Genomic DNA, 27,970 nt, shown 5'->3' on the forward strand with positions numbered 1-27,970 from the left:
GATCTGGTCTCGCTGGGGAGCACTCAGTGGGAGATGGGGATGCATCAGGCAGGGTTCTTCATCCTACCTCCACCTGAGCAATTGTGAGTATCTCTTGGTTCCACTGTTGACTAGTTGTGTGATCTTGGGTGAGTTGCTTGACCTGTGTGCCTCAGTTTCCTCCTCTGTAAAGTGGGCATAATGACAGAACCTGCCTCTTGGAGTTGTGGTGATACCCAGATGAATCAATAAATGCATGGTGGTTAGGAGAGTATCTGACATCATCAGATATGGTAGGCAGTGTAATGACTCTCCAGAGATGTCCCTTCCTAATTACCGGATAACCTGTGAATGTTATCTTAGGTGACAGAAGAGACTCTGCAGTTGGGATTAAGTTAAGGATCTTGAGGCCGTGAGATTATCCCATGTTATCATGGTGATCCCATTGTAGTCATGGTGGTCCTTAAAAGAGTAAGAGGAGGAGATGTAATGACAGAAGCAGAGATTGGAGGGATGTGATTGATGGCTGGGGGGCATGAGCCAAGGATTGTGGGCACCCTCTAGGAGCTTGAAAAAGCCGGCAGCTGTATTCTCCCCTAGGGCCCCCAGAAGGAACATAGCCCCGAGGGACCCAGTCTGGACTTCTGACCTCCAGAAATAGAAGATAATAAGTTGGTATTGTTTTAAGCCGCTCAGTTGGTGGCAGTTTACCTTAGAGCAGCAATAGGAAACGAATATAGAAGTGTTCGCTGTTTTCTCTGTCCTCCCTGTAAGCAAGATATTCTTTGAACGAAGAGATGTGTGGCCCAAGTTTGAATGAGATGTCGTTCTCATCTGACACCCTGCCGTGGCAGCTCCTCTCTCGTACACACACCCTCACCGGAGAAGAGTCTCCGAGTCTGCAGAGGCGTGGCCGAGGGCTGGAGTGAGGTGGTGAGGATTGGGTGGTGGGCTCCCAGGTGTCCTTGCCTGTGGGATTCTCTGCATTGCCCAGATCATTCCCTTCTGAAGTATTTTTCGCAATGACTTGATCACGTTGGTCAGCGGTATCTGGTTGTCTGTTATGCCCATATTGGGTCTTTTTTCTAGTTTTTATTTATTTTTGGCCATGCGGGGTTTTTTTGCTGCCATGTTAGCGTTTCTCTAGCTGGAGTGAGTGGGGGCTACTCTCTAGTTACGGGTGTGCCAGCTTCTTAAGGCACTGGTCTCTCTCGGGGAGCTCAGGCTCCAGGGCACTTGGACTTCCGTAGTGGCAGCTCCTGGACTCTAGAGCGCAGGCTCAGTAGTTGTGGCCCGCAGGCTTAGTTGGGCTTCCCTGGTGGCTCAGATGCTAAAGAATCCGCCTGCAGTGTGGGAGACCTGGCTTCAGTCCCTGGGTCAGGAAGATCCCCTGGAGGAGGGCATGGCAACCCACTGCACTATTCTTGCCTGGAGAATCCCATGGACAGAGGAGCCTGGCGGGCTGCAGTCCATGGGGTCACAGAGTCGGACAGGACTGAGCGACTGAGCGCAGCACAGGCTTGGTTGCCCCGCAGTCTGTGGGATCTTTCCAGATCAGGGATCAGACCCATGTCTCCTGCCTTGGCGGGCAGATTGCCGCTGAGCTGCCGGGGAAGCCCCTCCATACTGGGTCTTGAGTCCTGGTTGATGCATTTGTTTCGAGGCATCTGCATCTTTGTGGACTCAGCTCATGTTCCTTTACCCCCGACGTTTGTCAGTTCAGGCCATTCTATTACTAGTGACTTGAGATGGGGTTTATTCTGTGATTAAGAAGAACTCTACACAGGCACTCTAATTGGGCTGGAATTGGAGAGTTAGGGTTAGGAGGGCTTTAATCTAAGAGTTGCACCGATGGTACTGGCCTTTGAGCTGCTCGAAGTATAGCCTGTGATGTGGCCTTCAGGCCGTGACTAGCCCAGTAAGGCATTCTCGGCTCGAGAGACATTTGCACCACTTAAAAAATCTATCAGATGAGTTGTTTTCTTTCTTTTTTGACTAATACAGAGAGGCCAGAATGCTATTCTTGTACACGATGCTGCAGTCAGTTCTGTAAATCTGGAAAAACGCGAAGGAAAATGAGAAGCCAGTCCACAGTCCTGGAGGAATTTTGTTTCACTTCCAAGTTCCTTGGATTAACATCAGCATTATTTCCTTGGCATGAATCTGACGTGAAAGAAATTAAGTTCTTAGAGTCTGCACCCTGTTCTTCTCTAAATAAAATGCAGAAGAATTTGGGGACGTGTTTTGATGTGCAGAATGGGTGGTGGCACTTGCCTTGGCAGAGCCGGTGCATATTTGATAATCTAGTGATTTCAGTCTCTACATGCTGAGGAATGTGAGCTTCTAGGTGCAGTTTGTCCATTTGGAAAAAGAGTTTAGAATTTGATACGGTTGATGAAGAATCCTGAGTTTCAAATTTAGTGAGTGAGGAAGGTACATTTATTGGCTGTTTCATTTGCCATCCCAGACCCAGAATTAGAGAGCATGCCACGGTTCCTTATGTGTTCCAGTTATAGTGGTTTGGTTGATGGGACCGGAAGTTGCACAGATAGTCCTGTAGTTACAACCTTATTCCCAGGGCCAGGCTTGTCACTTCAGGGGCTCTCATGTACCCAGAGGGCTGCCTGGCAGTGACGTAGAACAATCCGAATAGAGAGGTTTCCCTTCCTTCCAAGTGTCTGTATGTGTCTAATAGTTCAGAACTACTAGGTTCATAGGTGGCTGTGCTGTAAGAAATAACCTTCTCATTGGTCAAACCATCAAGGATGAGTGGGGCAATGCCAGCCAGAGTCTGGAGGCTCTCTAAACCTGGATTTAAACTGTGGTTGGGGACTTCTCTGGTGGTCCAGTGGCTAAGACATTGCACTGCCAATGCAAGGGACCCAGGTTTGATCCCTGGTCAGGGAACTAGATTCTACATGCTGCAACTAAAGTGTGGTTGGATCTCTCCATGTGGAATTCTGCATCTCAGACTGAGTAGGTCTCAAATACAACTCCTCATCTCTCAAACTTCTTCTAACCCTGGGGAGAGTTTTAATGTCTGTATTTTTCTCTTCCATTTGTCTGCAGATTGAAGACCTAAAAGTTCCACTCTGGGAGACTCTGGAAGTGGCAAGTTTAGTTTAAAGAGTGCAGATCCCTTTAATTCTTTTAAGTCAGCTGTGCTATTTGTGCACACACAGGCATCGTATTGGGCTTCCCAGGTGGCTCAGTGGTAAAGAATCCACCTGCCAAGGCAAGGAGACACAAGAGATGCGAGTTCGATCCCTGGGTCAGGAAGATCCCTTGGAGAAGGAAATGGCAACCCACTGCAGTATTCCTGCCTGGGAAATACCATGGACAGAGGAGCCTGGTGGGCTGTAGTCCATGGGGTTGCAAGAGTCAGACATAACTTAGAGACTAAATAACACCACCAACAACAAAGGCTTCATCTTATCCAGTGATATGTGCCAGCCTTGAAGGTGTTCCTGGAGAGTAGTGCTAATTTACCATCCTTGGGAATTAGCGTGCAGGAGAGGATGAGGGACATAGAAGCATACAGTATATGAATTTTCCATTTAGTTAGAGGCATTCAAGAGAACTAGTTGAGATCTGTGTAAAGGCCCTGGGAATCATGTCAAATCTCCTGAAAAGTCAGAACAGTGTGATGGAGAAGACATCAGTAGAAGCTTGAGAGACAAAGGAGTTGATCCTTTGCCTCCAGGACATAATATGAGCAGTCTAAAGAGGTCTGTGATCTTGATCAAGTCACTAATCTATCTCTGAACCTACTTAACCCATTCGTAAGATAATGTAGCATCAACACTCACCCTACAGGCTGGTTATAAGAAGTAAGTGAAATATTATTTGTAAGTCCATTAGCACAGAGTAGGCACTCAACAAAGGTAGTCACCGCTAGTGGGCCCTTCATTACCTTACCCTAGCAGAGGAGTGCTGCCAGCCATTGTAACTTGTTACTTAGGCTGTTGGAGTTTCTTGTGCTATGATACACCTTTATCTTTGGCACAAAGCATCTTTGTACTTTAATGGACTGTACTAAATGTAGTAGACTGTCTAACGATTTTGTTGTGTCTGAAAAGGCAGCAGAGGTCTCGGAGTATAAACTACATGAGAGAATGTGCTCTGCTGTGCCTAGTCGCTCAGTTGTGTCCACTCTTGGCAGCGTCATGGACCGTAGCCTGCCAGGCTCCTCTGCCCATGAGGGTTCCCCAGGCAAGAATACTGGGGGGGGGGGGGGGGGGTTGCCATGCCCTCCTCCAGGGGATCTTTGCAAGCAAAGGGTCAAACCCAGGTCTTCCGCACTGCAGGTGGATTCTTCACTGTCTGAGCCACCGGGGATGTGAAATGTACTATACAGAAGTCCCTCGTGGTCCAGTGGTTAAGAATCCATCTTCTAATGCAGGGGACATGGTCGGGGAACGAAGATCCCACATGCCTCAGGGCAGCAGTGCCTGTGAGCCACAACTAAGACCTCATGCAGCCAAAACCAAACAAATATTTTAAAAAATGTCCTACATAACAAAAAAGGTGATATATTTGTGATGATTAAATGGAACTGGAGTTTGGTGTGGTGAAATTTTTAAGCAATAAGAAGTTTTCATAATGAACTCTTAGTAACACTAGAAAGAAGTCAGTGGAGGGGAAAATGATTATATTCTAAAATAAAAATAGATGTAACTATAATACCTAGCACAGAGGTAAGAGAGAAAAGTATGGTATTTACAAAGGAAGGAATGTATCATATTAGCTGTGCAAATATGATTCAGTTCAATTCTGCTGTTATAAATATTTTCAACTGATGAAATTAGGAATTATGAAATTAATGTTGAGAAATGGATGCATTTAAATTATAGCTTTCTGGAGAGTATCTTGCCCTGGCATTATGAAAGCATGCTTCTTGAAGTATTCTTTGACATAGTAGTTTTGGATAAAATACTCAAAGGAAGAGACTCCAGAGGGGAAAAATAGATTTTATACCAGCATTTATGGTTCTGTGGGCTTCTCTGGTGGCTCAGATGGTCAGGAATCTGCCTGCAATGCAGGAGACCCAGGTTCAATCCCTGGGTGGGGAAGATCCCCTGGAGAAGGGAATGGCAACCCACTCAACTGTTCTTGCCTGGAGAATTCTCTGGACAGAGGAGCCTGGCGAGCTAGAGTCCATGGGGTCATAAAGAGCCTCTGACACGACTGAGTGACTAACGCATGGTTCTGTGTGTATAATATAAACATTTATATGTTGTTTTTTCCCTGGTGGCTCAGATGGTAAAGCATCTGCCTACAATGTGGCAGACCCGGGTTTGATCCCTGAGTAGGGAAGATCCTCTGGAGAAGGAAATAGCAACCCACTCCAGTACTCTTGCCTGGAAAATTGCATGGATGGAGGAGCCTGGTAGGCTACAGCCCATGGGGTTGCAAAGAGTCGGACACGACTAAGCAGCTCCACTTTCTATATATGGCATATATAAATAAGTACATAGAGACTTACACATATAAACACACAAATGGAACCAGTTACATGCCCCTGTTGAGAAGTGGCAAACGTTAGCAAAATGGAATACGATCAAGTTGTTAAAAATGATAATAAGCCCACACGCTCACTATTTGGAGATAGCTGCATGAACTGAGAAGCAGAAACTGTGTGATCCCTGTTTCAAAGACACAGGGAAGCGCAAGGCTGCCAGCTGCTGCCTCAGGGCCCAGAGAAGCTGAGGCAGGAGAAGAGAGAACCCCGAGGAAATACTGACTAAATGAGGCAATTTCGGGGGAGCAGCGCCGCGAAGATCGCGCACTGTGGAACAGAGTGGGGTGTAGGGCACAGGGGTGATGATGTTGGGGAGGGTGGTGTGAGGGGGAGGTTTCTGTGAAGGAGCCAGCCAGATGGGGGTGAGGGCAGGGAAGGAGCCCTTCCAGGGTGGGACCTCACTCTGAAGCCTGGTAGTCTGGCTTGTGTGAACCAAGAACAGGATGGCATGGCCAGTCCTAGGGAATAATTGTATGTTTGCCTGGATTAACTCTGGACTGGCCACAATAGCCAGGGTTTATACTTTTTTAGAAGATGTATACCTTTATTATTTCATTTATCATGCCCCTTGACATATGGCATATTAGTTCCCTGACCAGGGATTGAACCCGTGTACCCCCCTGCTGTTGAAGTGCAGAGCTTAACCACTGGACTACCAGGGAAATCCCCAGGCTTTACATTTTTATGATTTAAACATTTTTATTGTTTAGCTGTGAATTTTTGGTGGAAATACAGAAATATGTGAACCAGGTGCTTTAAAGAAGAATGAGAAAGCAAATATCCACAGACTCACCACTAGGTTACAAATTAAAATAACCTTTGAATCCCCTCATAGCAGTCTGCTACATCCTCTGCCCTTGTCCCCAGTGGTGAACATCGTGTGGCTTTTGAGAGAATGATTCACTTAGTGTTTTTAATTGTTCTGTAGTTTTGTGACCTGTGTATGCAACCTAAACATGGGGTTTAGTGGAGCTTGCTTTGAACTTTATGTGAAACAACCATACTGTGTGGATTCTTTCGCGACTTCCTTCTTTCTCTCCAAATTGTGAGATTAATCTGTGTTGATGCGTGAATTTATATTGTAGAAAGTACACATCTGTAAGTGCACGTGTGCTAAAGTTTATCTTAGGAATTTACCTGGAAGGACAATTTTAGGTTGTAGGTTCTCATCAAACTTATTAGATAATGCCAAAGTACTTAAAAAGGTAATTATATCAATTTTTGGGCTTCCCAGGTGGCTCAGTGCTAAAGAATCTGCCTGCTAAGTAGGAGATGCATATTCTATCCCTGGGTCAGAAAGATCCTCTGGAGAAGGAAATTGCAACCCACTCCAGTATTCTTGCCTGGGAAATCTCATGGACAGAGAAGCCTGGTGGGCTACAGTCCGAGGGGTTACAAAGAGTTGGACATGACTTAGCGACTAAATCACCACCACCACATACGAGTTCTTACCCTTGCTGGCAGTAAGTGAAAATTTTTGTTGCTTCACGTACACCAACTCTTGAGGTTGCCAGACTTACTGATTTTTGCCAACCTGATGCGTGTACTGAGGTATGTTGAGGTTTTCCTTTCATTTTTATAATCACTAATGAGTTTGAGCACCTTTTCATGTGGTTTTGGGGCCATTTGGATTTCCTTCATTTCATTTTGCAAAGGGCCTGTTCAAATGTTTTGCCCAATTTTTTATGGGACTTTCTGCCTTCCCTCAGTGACTCATAGCTGCTGTTTGTACCTTTGTGGTATGTGCTTTTTCTTTACTCTTTAATGTCTTTAAAATTTTAATACAGTCAAATTTCATTAACCTTTCTATATTAGTCTATTTATTACTTAGTAACAAATCACCCCCGTGTCTAGTGGCCTAAGTGGCAGTCTTTATTTCAGGTTGGACTCTGCCCGCTGGGCGGTGTGATCTCGTCTGGGCTGCCTCCTTTGAGGCGGGAAGCTCTGCTTCTATGGGTGGGATGTCTGACCGATGGGGCATAAGTGAGGGGCCTGGGCCACACATCTTTTACCATTCAGGAGGCTAGCTGGGGCTTGATCACATGGAGGCCAGAGGCTTTCAATGGAGTGGAGCAGGGATGTGCAAAGTTCTCAAGCTGGAGGTTCTGAATTAGCAGTGTCACTTTCATCACATTCTTTTGGCCACAAGGCCAGCCCAGATTCAGGGGGTGGGATAAAACTCTACCTATTGCCAAAGGAGCTGAGGAATCCCGTTGAAAAGAGAAGCTCCTACAAAGGAGGGGTGGAGAATGAGACCATGCTTGCAGCCCATCACATTTTACATTATGGTTGTGCTTTTGTTCCATACTCCAAGGGTAAGAAATTACGATCCTGTGTCACCTTCTAAAAGGTTTCTGGTTTAGCTTTGGAAGAATGAGGTTTCCAAAACCGTGATAGTGGAGGTTGTTGATAATGAGGGAAGCTATGCATATCAGGGCAGGGGTTCTAGGGAAAACCTTTCTAACTTCTCCACAATTTGCTGTGAACCTGCAACTACCCTAAAATAGAATCTGTTAAGAAAAAACTTAAAAGCACTTCCTTGGTGGTCCAGTGGTTAAGAATCCACCTGCCAGTGCAGGGGACCCGGGTTCCCTCCCTGGTCTGAGAAGATTCCACATGCCACATTCCACAGGGCAGCTAAGCCCGTGAGCCACCGCTACAGTAAGCCCACGTGCCACAGGGAAGACTCAGCGCCGCCAGAAAAAAATAAACAACCAGACCATGGGAGTGGCTGCCAGAACTGGTGAGGGTTATTAGGAAGTTTAAGAAGTGGGGAGCAGCAGCTTGTCAGGGAGGGGATTGGAGAATCATTGTGCTTAATGAGTGGAGGTAAAGAGTTGGTTAAAAAGCTTTTTTTTTTCCCAATGTAAAAATAAGAAATTTTTTCTTTCACTCCTTGCTTGTTAGCTATAATACAATGACTAAGAAAGAGAAGCTTTTTGCTGCTACCATCTTACACCATCTTATTAAAAACAGCCCTCAGTGTTTATAACCAGTGCTTCGGTTTCTTGTCCATGTTTGCTTTTTGTGTGAGTGCTCTGATCAACAGTTATGGACTGGTGTTTTGCTTTTTCAACTTTTCTATTTGCTTGACAGGAAGTTTTAATTTAACACAGTCTGTCAGTATTTGTTGTAGTGAGCCAGGGGCCATACAGGCTGCAGGCATTGGGGAGCAGCAGCTTTTAAAGTGCTTTAGAAACAGGATTGTACCCTGTCAAGGGCATGGGTTTTGTACAAACGACTTTGGAAGCGATCAAACCTTTGCTGTTGTAGTAGCTGTGTGACATAGTGCTAGTTATTTAATATCTCTGAGCTTTGGCACTCCATGGTAAAATGGGGATAACCTTTATTTATCTCTTAAGAGTATTGAGTGAGGTTAAAGAAATACATATCTTGTAGCATGGTGTGTGGCCTGTAACATAACTGTTAGCCTGTTACAGAAGTAGAACTATTTCCACTATTTTCTATGAATCACCAATTAGGGAAAAAAAAAATAGATGAGGCCCTATAGGTCTTTTGGCGAATGAATTCTTTCTGCCATTTAAGCTTGGCCTTTGGCTTACCTCGCTGCTGCTGTTTGCTTTGAAAGCTCTTTGAATCCTCTGGGTTTCTCCAGCCAGAGTTGGACCATCAGTTAAGGGCATCTGGGGGGCTGACTGGGCTTTGAGATGTTTATATTTGAAATCTCGGCACCTGGTTGGATGTCATCAAGCCTCGGGACATGCTATTAGGTGTGGTGTGCCCCTGGTGATAGCTGGAACTGTGACCTGTGTGAGTAGAGAACGGGAAAGTGCTTTTGGGAGCAGTATAAATCTTTCTCCAGCAGCTGCTCCATCCTAGAACATCGCAGACAAACTCCCAGGGAGTGCCCAGGCGGGATGCCGGGCCCCGTGGCTGAGGAGCTGGGTTGGGCCTTGTCACAGCTCATGTGGAGGAAAGCTCCACAGCTCTGCTGTCTGAGGAGGAATCAGTTCATGCTAAAGCTTGACTGGAAGCAAGGACGCCCGTGGTCACTTCCTCTTTCTTTCCAGGTCTCTCGGCAGCCCAGCGGAAGTTCGCGCACTCCCTCAGAGACTTCAAATTCGAGTTCATCGGAGATGCAGAGACCGATGATGAACGCTGCATAGGTATGTAAAGACGAGGTTTTGGTTGACTTTCCTTTGCTTTGGCCACGAAATAATGATGCCTTTCTCCTTACAGATGCTTCCTTGCGTGAATTTTCTAATTTTTTGAAGAATCTGGAAGAACAGAGGGAAATCATGGTGAGTGATGGGTTGTTAATGAATATATCCGTCTTTAAGTGGGGGGAGATCCAGGTGTAGAAGCTGATTCTAGGGGAGGTTTTGGTGCATTTATCTGTGGGTGAGTAGTACCTGGTAATGGAAAGAAGCCTGGATGAGGTTTGGGGAGCCTGGATTTCTAGTTGCCCGGTGGCACTGCTCATGGTGAGATCTTAGACGAGTTTCTGAACCTCTCGACCAAGGGCCTGTGTCTTCATTTGTAAAAAAGTGCTTTGAAATGTATCAACACTTCCTAGATTTTTGTTAGCCCTGGAGCAGTTGCATTGAAATAAGTCTCACAAAGAATCATCTTAACCTATCAAGAAGACAAAAGCAGGAAACTTATGGAGGGACTTCCCTGGCGGTTTGGTGGTTAAGAATCCATCTGCTAATGCAGGGCACATGGGTTTGATCCCTGGTCTGGGAACTAAGATCCCATGTGTCTCGGGGCATGTAAGCCTTTGAGCTGCAACTGCTGAGCCCATGACACAATTACTGAGCTTGCATACCTTAGACCCTATGTGCTGCAACAAGAGAAGCCACTGCAATGAGAAACCCACAGGCTGCAACTGGAGAGTGGCCCCTACTCACCCCAGTTGGAGAAAGCTCATGTGCAGCAAAAAAGAGCCAGTGCAGTCAAAAATTTCTTTCCTTAAAAAAACAGCAAAACAACAACTTATGGGGAGGCAGAGGGATAGCAGGGCAGTGTTGGAACTTGCCTCATTCTGTGGGTTTCTAGGCTGTGTGCAGAGGAAGAGAACTTGAACCTGCAAGACTTTAAAATCCCACTTTGCCTTGAAATACACGATCACGGCAGTAGCAGTAACAGCTCCCCTCTGTTGAGTGCTCTCCATGTGCCCAATGCTATGTTGAGTGCATTATGTGCATGATCTTTCACATGAATTCTGAGGGCGTTGAATAGTGTTTACCAACATTTCTTAAAAGCTTATGTCTTCCTCCTGACATTCATTCACTCAACAGAGATTTACAGCAGAATCCCCTTTGGATTATAATGCACTGTATCGTCACCAGTTTTTTCAGGCCTTAAAAAAAAAAAAAATGACAGTCTATTTTTTTCTGTGTTCTTGAGAATGAGTACTTCCTAGAATTACGTTAAAGTGTAAGTGTGTAAGCTGGAGGAGGAAATGGCAACACACTCCAGTGTTCTTGCCTAGAGAATCCCATGGACAGAGGAGCCTGGCGGGCTACAGTCCTGGGAGTTGCAGAGTCAGATGTGACTGAGCGACTAAGCATGCACACGTGTGTCTGAGTGAGATCAGCTGTGGTGGTAACACTGCTGATCATGACAGCTAGGAGAACTGACCTTTACCCTCTGCCTGGTACTGGTCTAGGCTGTGTCCCTGTTACTCAGGCCTTTAATTCTCATATCAGCCTTGTGATCCAGACCCTGTGATTGCCCCCTGATTCACAGATGAGGAAACAGGTGCAGCACCTTGCCCAGGATGACGTGGCAGCAGAGGGCCGCAGTCAGGTCAGGCTAGAACCAGACAGCCTGAACCGCCTGCCAGCGCAGCCAGCTTCCTAGATGTAGCTGTCACAAGGCCAGTTGCTGGTTGGGATTTCTAGCTGGTAGAATTGTAGTAGGAGAAGGAGGAGCAGAGCACTGATTGTTTTACCCTAAGTTGCACAACCAAATGTTGTTTATTTTTAAAATATTAAAATTTTTTTTATTGGTGTATGGTTAATTTACAATATGGTATTAATTTCAAGTGTACATCAAAGTCAATCAGTTATACATACACAAATACATCTACTCTTTTTAAGATTCTTCTCCCATATAGGCCATTACAGAGTATTGAGTAGAGTTTTCGGTGCTTGCTATACAGTAGGTCCTTATTAATCTATTTTATATGTGGTAGACAGCACTGATTTTTTTACTTAAAATAACCAACACCCATGGCCTGTAAAGGCTTTAATATAATTCACACAGCACCCTAAATTCTGAGATGATTTGTGTCTGTTGTAAATACTGAAGTGGGCACGTGAAGGTACTGTGTCTGCACTGAGTTTTTTTCTGGCACAAACTGACATATTCAGCTATTATTAATATGCCCCTGTAGTCACTGATTTTTCAGCTCTTTGGAACAGTCTAAATGTCAGAGTGGATAAAAGTAGCGCCATGAAATCACCCTGTTAGTGCATGAAGTGGGTGTGGGCGTGTGGGTGGGGAAAGTGCATGTTCTTAGTTAAAGTTAATAGTATCAGTTTTTTGTTCTCAGCCCTCTTTGACATTTAGTCTTATTTTCCTGGGATCCAGAGCATTCTGCATATGTGTTTGATCTGCTTTTGTGTTTCAGTTGCTGTTGAGAATCTGAGCACGCAGAGGCAAACCAAGCAGAGTCCCTGCCCTCAGGGAGGTTACAGTTTGGAAAGGAGGGTGGTAGAACTTATTGTGAAGTAGCAGTAGGTGCTACAAGATAGAATTGAGGGAATCCCCTGGAAGTCCAGTGTTTAGGACTCTGCTCTTACTGCTGAGGGTCTGGGTTCAATTTCTGGTCTGGGAACTCAGATCCCACAAGCCACCTGATGAGGCCAAAAAAAAAAAAAAGAAAAACAAAATTGAGAAGGGCAAGGAACCAGGGAGCGGGATGGGGCACCATTACCTCTACAGTGGTGCGGGAAGGAAGTGGAGAACTATGAAGGCATCTTGGTACCCGGTGAGGGGAGAACTTTAGGCAGAACGGTGCTGAAGTTTAGCTCTTCAGATATTCTGTAGATTCACCCTATTCTGTAGGGTGATATTCTGTAGCTGGTGCTCGGTATCCATGGGGTTTGCCTTTGCATATCAAAAATATTTGAAAAAAGATTCTGGCAAGTTCTAAAAAGTAAAACTTGCATTTTCTACATGCTGACAACTCTTTGTCTGTCATATACATTGTCTTCACAACTATTTACATAGTATTTTCATTAGACCTTATTGTGCTTTTCAGATGTGCTTTTATTGCAGGCTTGTGGCGACCTTATGTTAAGCACGTCTTTAGGTGCTATTTTTCCAATGAAATTTGCTCCCTTTTTGACTCAGTCACATTTGATAGTTCTTGTTGAAGTTCAAACTTTTTCATTGTTAGTGCATTTGTTGTGGCAGTCTGTGATCAGTGATCTTTGATGGGACTATGGCAAAGAGATCACAACTCACTGAAGGCTCAGGTGATGGTTAGCATTTTATAGCTGTAAAATGTTTCTAAATTAAGGTATGTACATTGCTTTTTAAAGATATAATGCTATTGCACACTCAATGAACTCATGGCTTAGATGGTAAAGAATCTGCCTACAACACGAGTGACCCAGGTTTGATCCCTGGGTTTTGGAAGATCCCCTGGAGAAGGAAATGGCAAGCTGCCCAAGTATTCTTGTCTGGAGAATCTCATGGACGGAGGAGCCTGGTGGGCTACAGTCCATGGGGTCCCAAAGACTCGTACACAACTGAGCAACTAACACGTTCACTTTTGTATTAAGAACATAGCTGTGTATACTGGGAAATCACAAAATATGTGTGACTTGCTTTATTGCAACATTTGCTTTATTACAGTTATCTGGAATTGAGCCTGCAACTCCAGTCTTGAACCTCTGAGGTCTGTCTGCTTGTATTATGTATTGCAAGTCATCTAGAGATGATTTAAAGTATATAGGAGGATATGTATAGGTTATATGCAAGTATTATGCCATTTTTATGTAAGGGACTTCAATATCCTTGGATTTTGGTGTCTGTGGCGATCCTTGAACAGTCCCCACTGGATTCTGAGGGACAACTGTATCTTTGGTTTCTGTGCCTTGAGACGAATTGGCTGGAATGTGGTCTTAGCTCTGGGCTGTCTGATTAAGAAAGTGTGGTTCTCAGAGCTGTTGGGAAGCTGGCCTGTTGATTGACTCTTCAGCTGTGCTGCGGGTTGCCTGGGCCTCTGTCTCAGGCAGAATGAGAGTGACAGGGCTGGGTTTCCAGTGCAGGGTAGAAGTAAGAATGGGATGCTGTCTGTATAAGGTCATGAACCTCAGAAAGGAGTGGGACGGCATGTCACAACCCATGTGTGGGGATCGCCGCCCCCAGACAGCAGGATACAAACCAGAGCCAGAAAGCAGTGGAGGGCGGCCCCCACCAGCCATCGCATGCAGCGGACACCTAATGCTTTCTTAAAATCATTATCTAAACTTTTTAGTTTGGAAAATTTTGAGCATGTGCGGGCAGAGAAATAAAATTAAACTACACATCCTCAGTGTTCACCTTCAATAGCCCCTGCCACATAGCCAGTCCTGTTTCTCCTGTACTCCTTACCACTCCACCCCCATTATTTTGACAGAAAGTCCAGTATTATATTGTTTTATCATAACTCTCAAAGATAATGTTCTTTTGAACCACAATATCCTTGTCAAAGATGGGCTCAATAAAGGACAGAAATGATATGGATCTAGCAGAAGCAGAAGATACTAAGAAGAGGTGGCAAGAATACACAGAAGAACTGTACAAAAAAGATCTTCACGACCCAGTTAATCATGCTGGTGTGATCACTCACCTAGAGCCAGACATCCTGGAATGTAAAGTCAAGTGGGCCTTAGGAAGCATCACTACGAACAAAGCTAGTGGAGGTGATGGAATTCCAGTTGAGCTACTTCAAATCCTGAAAGGTGATTCTGTGAAAGTGCTGCCCTCAATATGCCGCAAATTTGGAAAACTCAGCAGTGGCCACGGGACTGGAAAAGGTCAGTTTTCATTCCAATCCCAAAGAAAGGCAATCCCAAAGAATGCTCAGACTACTGCACAATTGCACTCATCTCACACGCTAGTAAAGTGATGCTTAAAATTCTCCAAGCCAGCCTTCAGCAATATGTAAACCGTGAATTTCCAGATGTTCAAGCTGGATTTAGAAAAGGCAGAGGAACCAGAGATCAAATTGCCAACATCCACTGGATCATCGAAAAAGCAAGAGAGTTCCAGAAAAACATCTGTTTCTGCTTTATTGACTATGCTGAAGCCTTTGACTGTGTGGATCACAATAAACTGTGAATAATTCTTAAAGAGATGGGATATACCAGACCACCTGACCTGCCTCTTGAGAAACCTGTATGCAGGTCGGGAAGCAACAGTTAGAACTGGACATGGAACAACAGACTGGTTCAAAATTGGGAAAGGAGTACATCAAGGCTGTATATTGTCACCCTGCTTATTTAACTTCTATGCAGAGTACATCATGAGAAATGCTGGGCTGGATGAAGCACAAGCTGGAATCAAGATTGCCGGGAGAAATATCAATAACCTCAGATATGTAGATGACACCACCCTTATGGCAGAGAGTGGAGATGAACCGAAAAGCCTCTTGATGAAAGTGAAAGAGGAGAGTGAAAAAGTTGGCTTAAAGCTCAACACTCAGAAAACTAAGATCATGGAATCTGGTCCCATCACTTCATAGCAAATAGATGGGGAAACAGTGGAAAGAGTGACTGACATTATTTTTCTGGGCTCCAAAATCACTGCAGATGGTGACTGCAGCCATGAAATTAAAAGACGCTTACTCCTTGGAAGGAAAGTTATGACCAACCTAGACAGCATGTTAAAAAGCAGAGACATTACTTTGTCAACAAAGATCTGTCTAGTCAAGGCTATGGTTTTTCCAGTGGTCATGTATGGATGTGAGAGTTGGACTATAAAGAAAGCTGAGCACTGAAGAATTGATACTTTTGAACTGTGGTGTTGGAGAAGATTCTTGAGAGTCCCTTGGGCTGCAAGGAGATCCAACCAGTCCATCCTAAAGGAGATCAGTCCTTGGGTGTTCATTGGAAGGACTGATGCTGAAGCTGAAGCTCTAATACTTTGGCTACCTGATGTGAAGAGCTGACTCATTTGAAAAGACCCTGATGCTGAGAAAGATTGAGGGCAGGAGGAGAAGGGGACGACAGAGGATGAGATGGTTGGATGGCATCACCGACTCAATGGACATGGGTTTGAGTAAACTCTGGGAGTTGGTGATGGATAGGGAGGCCTGGCATGCTGTGGTTCATGGGGTCACAAAGAGTTGGACAACTGAACGACTGAACTGAACTGAATCCTTGTCACACCTAAAAGTCACCAGCAGTTCCTTGAGATTACAGAGAATTAGTCTTTTTCCCCTGATATTCATTTACATTTTGTCTCTCCTATTACCTCCTTCCCATAACAGTTGGATTTGTTGAAATCTGGATCCAAAGACACTGCATTTGATTGATAAGTTTCTAAGTCCCATTTAATATATAAATTTTTCTTCTTGTCTTTCCCTCTTGACTGAAATTCCTGATATTGTTCCATTTGTTAATAGCATTACTACCTGAGTTATCAGTGAGTTATAATAACTAAATGAATAATGACGAATGTTAAAAAAACATGGCATTTAACCCATGTTGACATTATTTGGTGTTTCTGTCTAATCTTGGTAGTCAGTGATTACTTGGTTTTTTAACCATGAAAGTTGCATGGCATCATTATGGCTGCTTTCGTTACATAACCTTTGATCATTTAGTCAACAAAAAATCTTTGATGCTTTATCAGACTCCAGCCTGAAACTTTTGAGTAAGAAAAGATAGCTCCCTCAACAAGTGTCCAATGTGGTCTTGAGTAACTGGTTAAAAGTGAATTAAAATATACTATACTAAGTACTAAACAGAAGTAGAGGGTGTGGTTGCCTGGAGAGGCGAGTAGTGAAGCCTGTGCTTGCTGGGAAGGGCTTTATGAAAGAAGTGGTATTTGAACTGGAGTTTGTGCGGTAGAGACTTGGGGGTGGGGTTCTTTGTATAGTTTAACAAACTCACCCGCAAACACAGTGACAAGGAAGTTCTTTCAGGAGCTAAAATGGATGCCAGTACTTTCTGAGAACTTTGGAAAACTCTTGTTTTTCTTAAAATTGTTACAAAACAGCAGCATGTTAAAAGTCACATATTAAAAAAAAAGAGCATGGAAAAGGACAGCTGTAACATAGAGGTAGGCGTACTCTGGTTCCAAGAGTTTAACAAAATCTTCATGTCACTCAATCTTTAAAAGTGATTAGTCAGTAGACGTGTGAAAAGATGCTCAACATTTCTAATTATTAGAGAAATGCAAATCAAAACTACCATGAGGCATCATCTTATAGTGAGCAGAATGCCCATCATCACAGTATCTACAAATGAATGTTGGAGAGGGTGTGGAGAAAAAGGAAGCATCCTGCACTGTTGGTGAGAATGTAAAATGGTGCAGCCACTGTGGAGAGCAATATGACAGTTCCTCCAAAAAAGAAAAATAGAGTTACCACATGGTCCAGAGATCCTCCTCCTGAGCATGTATCCGGACAAAACTCTGATTCAGAAAGATATATGAACCCCTATATTCATACAGCACTGTTTACAATAGGCAAGACATGGAAGCAACCTAAATGTCCCTTGATGGATGAATGAATAAAGAAGATGTGGTGTGTGTACACACACCCATACACTGTAAGGTTACTCAGCCATAAAAAGAAACAAAATAATGCCAGTTGTGGCAAGATGGATGGAAATAGAGGGTATCATGCTAAATGAAGTAAGTCAGAAAGAGACAAATACTGTATATCACTTATATGTGAAATTAAAATAGGACACAAATGAACCTTTCTGTGAGACAGAAACAGACTCATGGACATCAGGCTTGTGGTTGCTGAGGGGCGTGTAGGGGAAGGAAAGACTAGGAGTCTGGGATTAGCAGATGCAAACTCTTACATATAGACTGCGTAGAGAGCAAGATCCTGCTCTATAGCACAGGGAACTATATTCAATATCCTGAGATAAACCGTAATAGAAAAGAATATAAAAAAGAATATGTATGCATAACTCAATTACTTTTCTGTTCAGCAGAAATTAGCAGTGTAAACCAATTGTACTTCAGTTTTTTAAAAAGTGATGAGTATTTCCTGAAGTCCTAAATTAAATGATGGTGCATCATAATACTTAGATATTTACAGTTAAGCCATTAAGATGTTAAAAAAATGTAATCTGTGTTTTGGAAGGCAAAGACTGGTGCCACGTATTTTTTAAGAGGCTTTCCATCTCCTAAATAAATGTCAAAATATGTTTTGGGGCTTTAAGGGATAAAGACGTGAGCCTGGAAGCTCAGCCATCAGGAATATGTGCTTCTCTGTTTTGAGGCACCAGCTGTGTATGGTCACTTGCCTCGTGTGTCCCTCAGTGGGCCGGATACATATATGTAGTTCAGCACACACTCTGTGTCACGTGCCATCAACACAAAGGCGTAGCTGTGAGCCTTGACTGGTTAGTGCTGTATGGGGGAGATTGCCTGAAGTGTTCATCATGGAAAGTTATTGGGGAATTCGGGGAAGGCATATTAGAGACATTATTTCTGGTCTGGGTTGATATGTTGGAGTTAGCCTGGGAAGGAAAGGTGGAAGTGAAGCCCCAGTTTCTTTTCTTTTCTTTTAATATTTACTTACTTGGCTGCGCTGGGTCTCAGTTGTGGTGCACGGGATCTTTAGTTGCTGCTTGTGGGATCTAGTTTCCTGACCAAGGATTGAACCTGGGCGCCCTGCATTGGGAGCGCAGAGTATTAGCCGTTGGACCACCAGGGAAACCCTCAGTTTCTTCCTTAAGGGAAAATGGATTGAATTTGGGGAAGAGAGAAGCTGTGTTTGCATATCCCCTGTCCACCAATAGTCCAGCTCTGTAGCTATTAAAATGAAGTGTTAGAAAGTGGAGAGAATGCCAGTCTGGAAGTCAGTGGTTCCCTCCATGCGTGAAAGTCAAATGTTTATGAACGGATGTGCCATGTCCTTGACAAGGCCAATATTGCCCTTTTTCAGGACAGTGTTTCCAAGTGAGTAGTTTTTTCCTGATCATGGTGCCAGCTGTTGAGCTGGAGAGCCAAGTCCACGGGATGCCTGTGTCACTTCCGCGCATGTCCCCCGAGGAAAGTCCAGTGCGGTGTTCCCCTGCCAGAATTCCGGACATGCTCTCCCTGGCGGGCCAGGACGTGCCGTACTTATCTGCACTGGGCAGCCGGCCAGGAATTTAGGAACGTTTAAAATAGTGCTGTCGTGTTGCTGATGTTCTTTTGAAAGCCCTTCATGCTCCGCGTGAGTCCTCTCATCCTGCCTTTTAAATTTTTGTCCATTGCTGAAAATCGGGGAGTTTTCAGTGACGCTGAGTATCTGGGATTTCTGGTACATCAGGGCAGTTGCATGAGGCTCAGAGGTGCAGGGAAGCTTGGGGGAGGCGGGCGTGCCTGGAGAGAGAAGCGAGAGCTTGCCCAATGGTGTCCAGATGTAGGCGGGCATCTTCCCCCTCAGTTGCATCCTTTTCCCCCTTGAGCTGTCTGTGTGTACACAAAATCTTCAGGCTTTTGAGACCTCTTCCTTCCTTCCTCTCTGTTTTTTCTTCTCCATGTCTTTCCCCACCACGGATTTTACTCTTGTGAACACACTGGGCCAGGAAACACTTGCTGGGTGAGGGACCCTGCGCTTATGTCTTGGTAAAGCAAGCACTCGGTTGAGTGAAGGCTTTAGTTAATATTGGGTTGGCCAAAACGTTAGTTTGGGTTTTTCTGTACGCTCTTACCGACCCAGTGGACTTTTTGTCTAACCCAGTGGTTTGGATGCTTCCAGGCAAGGCATGATGGGTGTTTCCTCAACTCATTCTGATTTGCTTCACTCCTTTCTCATCTTTCTTACATCATCTCAAGAATCTTCCGGAAGCATTTGGTTATGTGATTTTTGTATCTTTTGGGGGTTTTGACACTGATTTTTGTTTCAGACTTTCTATGACAATTTTAAAGTTTCAAAAATGCTTCAAGGCGTGATTAAAATAGTATATGTTGGTTGTGGGTGTGTGTTAGTCACTCAGTCATGTCCAACTCTCTGTGACCCCACGGACTGCAGCCCATCAGGCTCCCATGTCCATGGAATTTTCCAGGCAAGAATACTAGAGTGGGTTGCCATTGCCTTCTGCAGGAGATCTACCTGACCCAGAAATCAAACCTGGGTCTTCCGTGTTGCCGGCAGACTCTTTACTGATTGAGCCACTAGTGAAGGCCATATATGTTAACATGAACTAAGTATCTTTTACCACTGGGGAGAAATTTCCATGACATTCTGTCTTGAGTACCACCGTGGGTGGTGGTTCTCCAAGCTGGGTCCCTGGACCAGTAGCAGAACTGGGAACTTGCTGGAAATGCAGACTTTTGGGCGCCTCTCCAGACCTGTTGAATCAGGAACTCTGGGGTGGGACACGTCAGGCTGTGTTTTAATAACCCCTCCAGGTTGTTGTGCAACATTTCTCCATCTGCACCACTGGCCTAGGGTGCTCGTGAAATCCCCACTGGCCTTCCTAGTCTTGGAGCTAGATCTGCCTGAAAGTTTTTGCTGTTATTGAGTCTCTCACTTGTGTCCCACTCTTTGTGACCCTATGAACTGCAGCAGGCCAGGCTTCCCTGCCCTCCACTAGCTCCTGGAATTTGCTCAAACTTATGTCCACTGAGTCGGTGATGCCATCCAACCATCTCATCCTCTGTCGCCCCCTTCTCCTCTTGTCTTTGATCTTTCCCAGCATCAGGGTCTTTTCCAGTGAGTTGGCTCTTCACATCAGGTGGCCAAAGTATTGGAGTTTTAGCATCAGCCCTTCCACTGAATATTCAGGACTGATCTCCTTTAGGGTGGACTGGTTGGATCTCCTTGCAGTTCAAGGGACTCTCAAGAGTCTTCTCCAGCTCCACAGTCTGAAAGTTGGAGCCACCATGAATTGCTTTTTGGTGACTTTGTGTCTCTCAGGAGGTTAAAAGTAGTCTTTACGACCCTAAGTTTTAATTTACCATTTCCAAAGTGTTTTGGGCTAGATCTAGTTTATTTTAGTGGAACAGATTTCTGCTGTTGGAAATCTGATGTATTTACTTGTTTGCATCAGGTCTTAGCTGCAGCATGCGAGGTCTCTGTTCCGTCTTGTGGAATCTTTTGTTGAGGTGCATGGGCTTTGTAGTGTGGGGCGGGGGCTTAGTTGCCCCTCGGCGTGAGGATCTGGTCCCTTGACCAGGGATCTGACTCAAGTCTGCTGCAGTGCAAGGTGCATTCTTAGCCGCGGGACCACCAGGGAAGTCCCTCTGCTGTTGGGAATTACAGTGTTCTTTAATGTGTGTTTAGTAATTGCTTCCGAATTCCTGTAAAGACATCACATGCCATTAGAAAAACTATGCCTTTCATGTCATCTGTTTATATTTTATACAGTATATCAAACCTAATTTAATTAGTTCTATTACAGATAAATGACACATTTTTATGCAGAATTCCCTTGGCAGGCACAATTCAGGTGAGAAAGAATCCACCTTCAACTTATTTACAAAAATGTTTCTCAGTTTAGTGTAAAATCTGTCAGTAAGCTATATTTATGAAGGATTTTTCTCCTAGAAACTGACCTTTACAACTTGACAACAGTGTTTTTCTGGGAAATCCACTATAATTCAGCCAGACGCAGATGTCATGGTGAAACTTGTTCTTCAGGAATGCACCTTTGGAGAGTTGGGTTTTTTTTCTGACCTAGACTCCTATAGAGCCAGGGTCCCCAACCTCCAGATCTAATGCTAATGATCTGAGGTGGAGCTGATGTAATAATCAAAATAGAAACAAAATGCACAATAAACGTAATGCGCTTGAAACATTCTGAAACCATCCCTGCCACTCTTATCTGTGGAAAGATTGTCTTTCACGCAACGGATCCCTGGTGCCAAAAAGGTGGGGAACTGCTGCTGTCGAGGCTTTGGTCCGGACTCACTGGAATCAGAATTCTGCTCTGAGTGCAGATGCCCTGGGCGGGTGGCCGGGGCTCCTTCCTGGCCCTCTCACGTGAGGCCTGGACTCCTGACTCAGTGTCCTCACCGTGGTGACTCACTGTGTCATCTGTGGCCTTGCAGCCTTGTCATCGTCAGATGCTACTTCCCTCCTGAAACTTGTGGTTCCTGAATTTTAGCTGCTTGGGCTTCTCTTCTGCTTCTGAGGAATCGGCCAGCCCTTGTGATAAACCAGTTAGTACTGATGTCAAGGAGGAAAAAGCAGGCATGGACCCTTCCACTTGCCCCCCGCCCCCCACATACACACACACACTCTCGCTACACACATCCACCCCCAGCAGGACCAGAAGGTAAGCAGCCTGCTCAGTCAGCCGTCTCATCCACACTCGTGGGAGTTAGTTCAGCTGAAGCCACAGTTCCATGAGGGAAAGACTTTCATTCAGGTCCTGTCATGTAGTACTTCAGCAGTGTGGCTTTGGCTCCTAAAACAGAGATGAGGGAGAACTTAGGGAAACTTAGGTTTAGTCCCATCATTCCAAAAAAAGAAAGGAAACGGGAACTGGAAGAGGTGGGATGATTTGACTTGGGCTTCCTGGTGGCTCAGATGGTTAAGAATCCGCCTGCAACACAGGAGACTTAGGTTTGATCCCTGACTCAGAAAGATTCCCCTGGAGAAGGGAATGGCAGCCCACTCCAGTATTCTTGCCTGGAGAATTGCATGGAATGATTTGACTTATATCACAAAGTAAGTTGGTGACAGAGATGCAAAGATTCTCTTTATCCTGTCTTCTGGTAGTCCAATGACAGTATTCCTTGCCTTTAACTCTTCATAAGATTTAATACCCCCTCCTCCACCTTGGAATATGGGTCAGATGTATGTGTATTCTTAGAGCTGCTGCCCCCCACCCCTACCCCCGCCCAGGCAGCAGTCAGGAAGAAACGTGAATTTGGTTGTTAATTGGCCTATTTGGACAACAGTAACCTCCTAGTATTTCAGTCAACAGACCACTTAAGGACCGTTGAAGGAAGAAATATGAATTCTGCTGGTGGTTGGAACGCCATTGAGGCCTTCTGGGTGGGTCAGGGAAGTGCCAGTATGATTACCTAAAGATTGGGTGCCATCATTTTGAAAGAAAATCCCAGATACCGTAGTGGAACATTCCTTAAAGAAATGATTCAGCTGTGAGACTCTTGATGGCACAGAAGGAAAGAAAATGCGTGGGGAGAACCAGATATTGGTGACTGAGCTGAAAACTGATTGAGAAGAGTTGGACTCTGAAGAAGCTTTAGAAATATCTGTGATATATTTTGCCTATTGTTTTAAAAATGTACGTACGCCCAAGAAGGGAACATGAGGGTCTTCCCTGTGGTTCAGTGGTTAAGACTTCTATGTAGAAGGTGCAGGTTCAATCCCTGATCAGGCAGCTAAGATCCCATATGCTTCACGGCCAAAAAAACAAAAACATAAAACAGAAGCAATATTACAACAAACTGAATAAAGACTTTAAAAAGGGGCAACATCAAAAAAATCTTAAAAGATGTATGATAAAAATATATCTGACTCCCAAAGATCATTTTCAGTAAATATAGAAGTTCTTAGAGTTGATAGTGAATGATGTTACTAGCAGCATCTCTTTAATAGTATAGAAAATATGGAGTGTCTTAGTTTTAGTGGCTTGTTAGATTTAATGAAACACAGTAGTACCCAGGTGGTGGGGACTGTTAGAGGCCCAGGGGAGAAGCACTGGAAAGTGTGGTGGAAGGAATCTGGAATTGGAGACAGTGGCAGACTTGATCTCCCGTTGCAACAAGTTGAATCCACCACTGGGCCTCATTGCTGCGAGGTTCCACCTCTGCCTCAGCGTGAAGACCACGGTTCCCACGTCTGCCCTCCAGTCTGTGAATGAGCAGAGCAGAGGTACTAAAGCAGACTCATTCCCGGGGACTGGAGTCCTCCGGCAGGCAGCCACGGCTCGAGGAGTCCCTGATGGTCTAGTTGAACTTTTTCTAGAACTGCACTGCAGTCTGACATGCATCCACCCCACGTTCCTTCCTTCCTCATCTCCTTTCCCTGGGGCCAGATGTTCATGGATATCTGATGACTTCCAGCCTTCCCTGGCTCCTTCCCCCCTTTCTCTCATAGACATTTCTCATAAAAATATCTTTTATTTCTAATCCTGTCTTGGTGTCTGCTTTTTAGAGGACCTGGTCTAACATAGACACCGACTATTCTGAAGGAGAGAGAATGTGTCCCTGTGTTGGACAAAGAGGCGCCCCTTCCAGGACCTGAGAATAGGCTCTTGTCAAACACTCAGAAGTGAATTATTCGAGACACCCGTACTGGCAAAGCAAGAGACTTTATTGGCAAGGGGCACCCGGGTGGAGAGCAGCAGCATCAAGGAACCCAGGGGGATGGCTCTGCCATGTGGCTCCCAGTCTTGGGTTTTATAGTGATGAGGTTAGTTTCAGAGTTGTCTCTGGTCAATCATTCTGACTCAGGGTCCTTCCTGGTGCTGCGTGCATCACTCAGGCAAGATGGGTTCCAGAGAGGTGGATTCTGGGAGGACATATGGACTGGCGTCTCCTGTGTCCTTTTTACCTTCCCCGAACTCTTCCAGTTGGTGGTGGCTTGTTAGTTCCATGTTCCTTACCAGGAACTCCTGTCGTAAAATAATTCATGCAGATGGTCACTATGGGGCTTGGCCAGGGTGTGCGGTTTCAGGCAGTGCTTCCCTTAACACATATAGGAAACTCAACTTGGGCAATCCTGGCGACTTTATCACCAGCAGCAGGAAATGTTGCATTGATCCAGAAATGTTGTTCTTTATATTAATTTTGTGAGAGAATCCCGCTTCGTAAAACAAATATGTTTGAATGCCATTATGAGCTGGGCAGAGTTCTAGCACCTGAGGATACAGAGAGAACCTGGGCCCTATTCCAGGATGAGGTGCTTCGCTCTTGGCTACGCAGCAGAGCATGAGATATCAAGGGCCCTGCTGCCCCGGGCCCTTCCTCTTCCCTCTTGGACACTCAGGGAGCCCAGGCCTCACAGAAGGGGTGGACAGCTCATCTCTTTGTCATTGGTCAAAAGTGTAGATGTGCTTTTCTGAATAGTTCTCCTTTCTACCTCTGTGTCTCTCTCATATTTTCTTAATTCAGCAATTTATTGTCTCCTTGTTCATGATGTGCCATTTCTAGCTATGCCACTGAGTTATACTATTTACCTCAGAAATTAGCATTTTCTTATTTACACTTTAAAAAAAATCCCTCTAATTTTCTCTAGATGCTTTTACAGCTTTCTGACAGGTTTAACTCTCATTCCTGTGGCATTTTATTCCTTCTCATGATGTTCTGCCCAAGTATTTGTTTTGTCTAAAAAGTAGAAGCCAGGTTTTCATTGTCCCTCAGGCCCAGAGGGAATGAGGCTCAAGGTTAAATACCCACACATCCTTATTTGGTTGTGCTCAGTGGATAAGTGTGTCTGACCCTTTGAGACCCGGTGGGCTACCGCCTGCCAGGCTCCTCTATCCGTGGAATTTTCCAGGCAGGGATACTGGAGCCGGTTGCCATTTCTTCCTCCAGGGGATCGTCCAGACCTAGGGATTGAACACGCGTCTTCTGTGTATACTGCTTTGCAGGCGAATTTTTTACTGCTCTGCCACCGGGGTAGCCCCTTATTAGGTAAAACCCAATAGCTTTTGTTTGAAGATTCTTGATTTTTCCTAAGTATAAAAAGCAAACAAAAATAAACACTAAAAAGCCTTTCCTGATGGGGTCTGTTTGGCTTAAATAATCTGAATAAATCTGAATAAAATTGGTACTTTTATTTTGATGAATGCCCTTCAGAATTGATGCTTCCCTCCTCCCACCCCCAAGCGGTCCTCAAACACTAAGATATTTGTTTTTAGAAAATAGGCATTAAGTGCATCTTAAAATTTTGTCATAAAATGACCCAACTTCTTTTTTGAGAGCAAAAGTGAAAGTTGCCCAGTTGTGTCCAACTCTTTGCTACCCCATGGACTATGCAGCCCATGGAATTCTCTAGGCAAGAATACTGGAGTGGGTAGCCTTTCCCTTCTCCAGGGAGTCTTCCCAACCCAGGTCTCCCCCATTGCAGGCAGATTCTGTACTAACTGAGCTATCAGGGAAGCCCTTTTCGAGGGTGAGGTGGCCAAACATCAGGGCCGCTGACTCAGCGCAGAAGTGGTCAGACCTTGAGCTCAAACCCTCTAGCTTTGTTAGGTTTCAAGCTGTTTAGTATTAGGACTGAAAGTTGAAGAACTTTTATTCTTGAATTGTCTGAATAAAAGCACAAGTGTGGTAAATAAGTCATGCATTTGGAATATATGTCAATATCTTACAAATTATGGTTCCTAGGCTTTTAAGTGAAATTGCCATGGTCTGAAAGAGTCAGACACTGAAGGAACCATTTCATATTAATTGGCTTCTCATTTTCAGGTGCAAACCCTGCAGAATTAATGTGCAGACCCTCTGCACCTATGTCCCAATTAGAGCTTATTTTACAGGTCTATTAAAATGCTCTCTAATTCTTAGCTGCTGGGTTTGAGCTATTACCACTATAAAATTTAATTTCATATTTTTCCATTAATTCTTTTTTCTGACCAGGAGGGATTAACTTAGCTTGTACTGTGCTTAGAAATAACATAACATCCAAGGATTTATTTATTTTGAAGTTAAAATTGCTTCTAGCATGATATCCTCTTCCTCTTTTTACTTAATGGTATTAAGTAGGCAGAGAGCAAGTATTGTCCTTCTGTATAGTTGAGAATACACAGGCAACAAAAGAAAATTGTTTTTCCTGTGGTCTAAAAACAGAACTAGTTAGGTCAGAGCCTGAGTGAAGAAATGTTGGCCTCGTATTTATCTCTGTGGCAGGACTCTCTTAGCAAAACCAGCTGTGAAACTTCATCATTTTTTGCCAACATTAGAGCCTTGAAAAAAAAAAGAGAGAGGACTTTAGTGTTCACTTAAATTTTCCCTTTAAGATTTGATCCTTGATTGATAGGGGGAAGGTATAGCACAGGGAGAGACTGACTGGAGGGAGAAAGAGGTCACAAAGGAGCATGTGGATGGGGAGTAATCTAATTAAAAATGAATTGGTTTAATAGAAGAAAAATCTTGTTTAGGAATATGGAGAAGGATAGCACCAAAAGCAGTTTGACAAGATGGTTTTAAGGTTCTGAACTTTAAAAAAATATTAAGTCTAGATTCTCACCTTCGTGGTCTAGCTTTTCAGAACAGAAAGGAAGTTGATTATTTATTTATTTTGGCTGCTTTGGGTCTTAGCTGTGGCACATGGGGTCTTCATTGCATCAGGAGGGGCCTTTTGTTGCAGCACTTGGACTCCTGAGTAGTTGTGGTGTGCAGCCCTTAGTTGCTGCATGGCCTGTGGGATCTTAGCTCTCTTAGTTCCCTGACCAGGGTTCGAACCCACATCCTCTGCATTGCGAGGTGACTTCTTATCCACTGGACCACCAGAAGGGGAGTTTATTAAAGAACAGCAGTAGCTTGCAGTATCTTTTTGGGAACTGGGAATGATGCCAGGGGTTGTACCACGGAGCTGAGCGTGAAGACTTCCGCTGTTGCAGCCAGGCGTGTAAACAATACTCGTGCACCAGCAAAACCACTGCCCCTGGTGGCTGTTGGTGGAACTGCCGCACCCAGGACAGGAGTTGCTCCCACCACCAGGACTTGGCTTTTCAAGTACTGTTGCTCACATGCTCAGCCGTGTCCGACTCTTTGCCACCCCACGGACTGTAGCTGCCAGGCTCCTCTGTCCATGGGATTCTCCAGGCAAGAATACTGGAGCGGGTTGCCATTTCTTCCTTCAGGGGATCTTCCCAACCCAGGGGTCATACTAGTTTCCAAATCAAATTCTTGAGTGGGGATCACTGACTAGTGGAACTCTGGACAGGTGCCAGGACCTCATGCAAGACAGCAGGGAAAGCAAGTGTCTGTCATTATCAGCCTTTATAGTGGAAGATGGGTTTTGTCCTATTCGGGAGGAGAGTTTCTCAAACATAGGAAGGGGGTTTCAAGCATCCAGTGGCCAAAAAGGACAGATAGCCACTAGCTATAATGTTTATTCCTGATGGTAATGCAGTACCATTTTCCCATGAAAAGATTAAACAAGACATTTTTGGACAACTTGAACTTACATACTTTTAAGTATGCATGTGTGTGTCTGCCAGATAATTAATCAGATGTGTATTATCATGATTTAGTTGATAAAATGTGTGTTTGTATTTAAAAATTAAATTACCAGTGTATACTTTAGGAATATTTCCCATATTTCATGAAGACATTATTCCAGCTCTTGACACCTTTGCCATTAATGTAATTATTATGATGCATTCTAAATTTTTCAGCACAGCTCTCCTTGTGGCC

The 27,970-nt window shown here is 44.5% G+C and overlaps 1 protein-coding gene and 1 non-coding gene across 4 annotated transcripts in view; both read left to right on the top strand.

Annotated features, from left to right (window-relative positions):
• The window catches only part of ARHGAP10 (Rho GTPase activating protein 10), a 368,778-nt gene that overhangs the window by 83,013 nt on the left and 257,795 nt on the right, over positions 1 to 27,970 (top strand). For all 3 annotated transcript variants that reach the window (XR_009692905.1, XM_061142466.1, XM_061142467.1), the window contains exons 2-3: positions 9,532 to 9,627; positions 9,701 to 9,762. Coding sequence is in view for 2 of the 3 variants with exons in the window: in XM_061142466.1 (XP_060998449.1) it covers positions 9,532 to 9,627; positions 9,701 to 9,762 (158 nt within the window). In the remaining variant the exon portion in view is untranslated. The remainder of the gene's footprint in view (positions 1 to 9,531; positions 9,628 to 9,700; positions 9,763 to 27,970) is intronic.
• On the top strand, positions 2,814 to 2,886 carry TRNAG-GCC (transfer RNA glycine (anticodon GCC)). The gene has a single exon. It is a non-coding gene; the product is annotated as a tRNA-Gly (tRNA).

This window comes from Dama dama, chromosome 5 (genome assembly GCF_033118175.1).
Source record: "Dama dama isolate Ldn47 chromosome 5, ASM3311817v1, whole genome shotgun sequence".
NCBI lineage: Eukaryota > Metazoa > Chordata > Mammalia > Artiodactyla > Cervidae > Dama > Dama dama.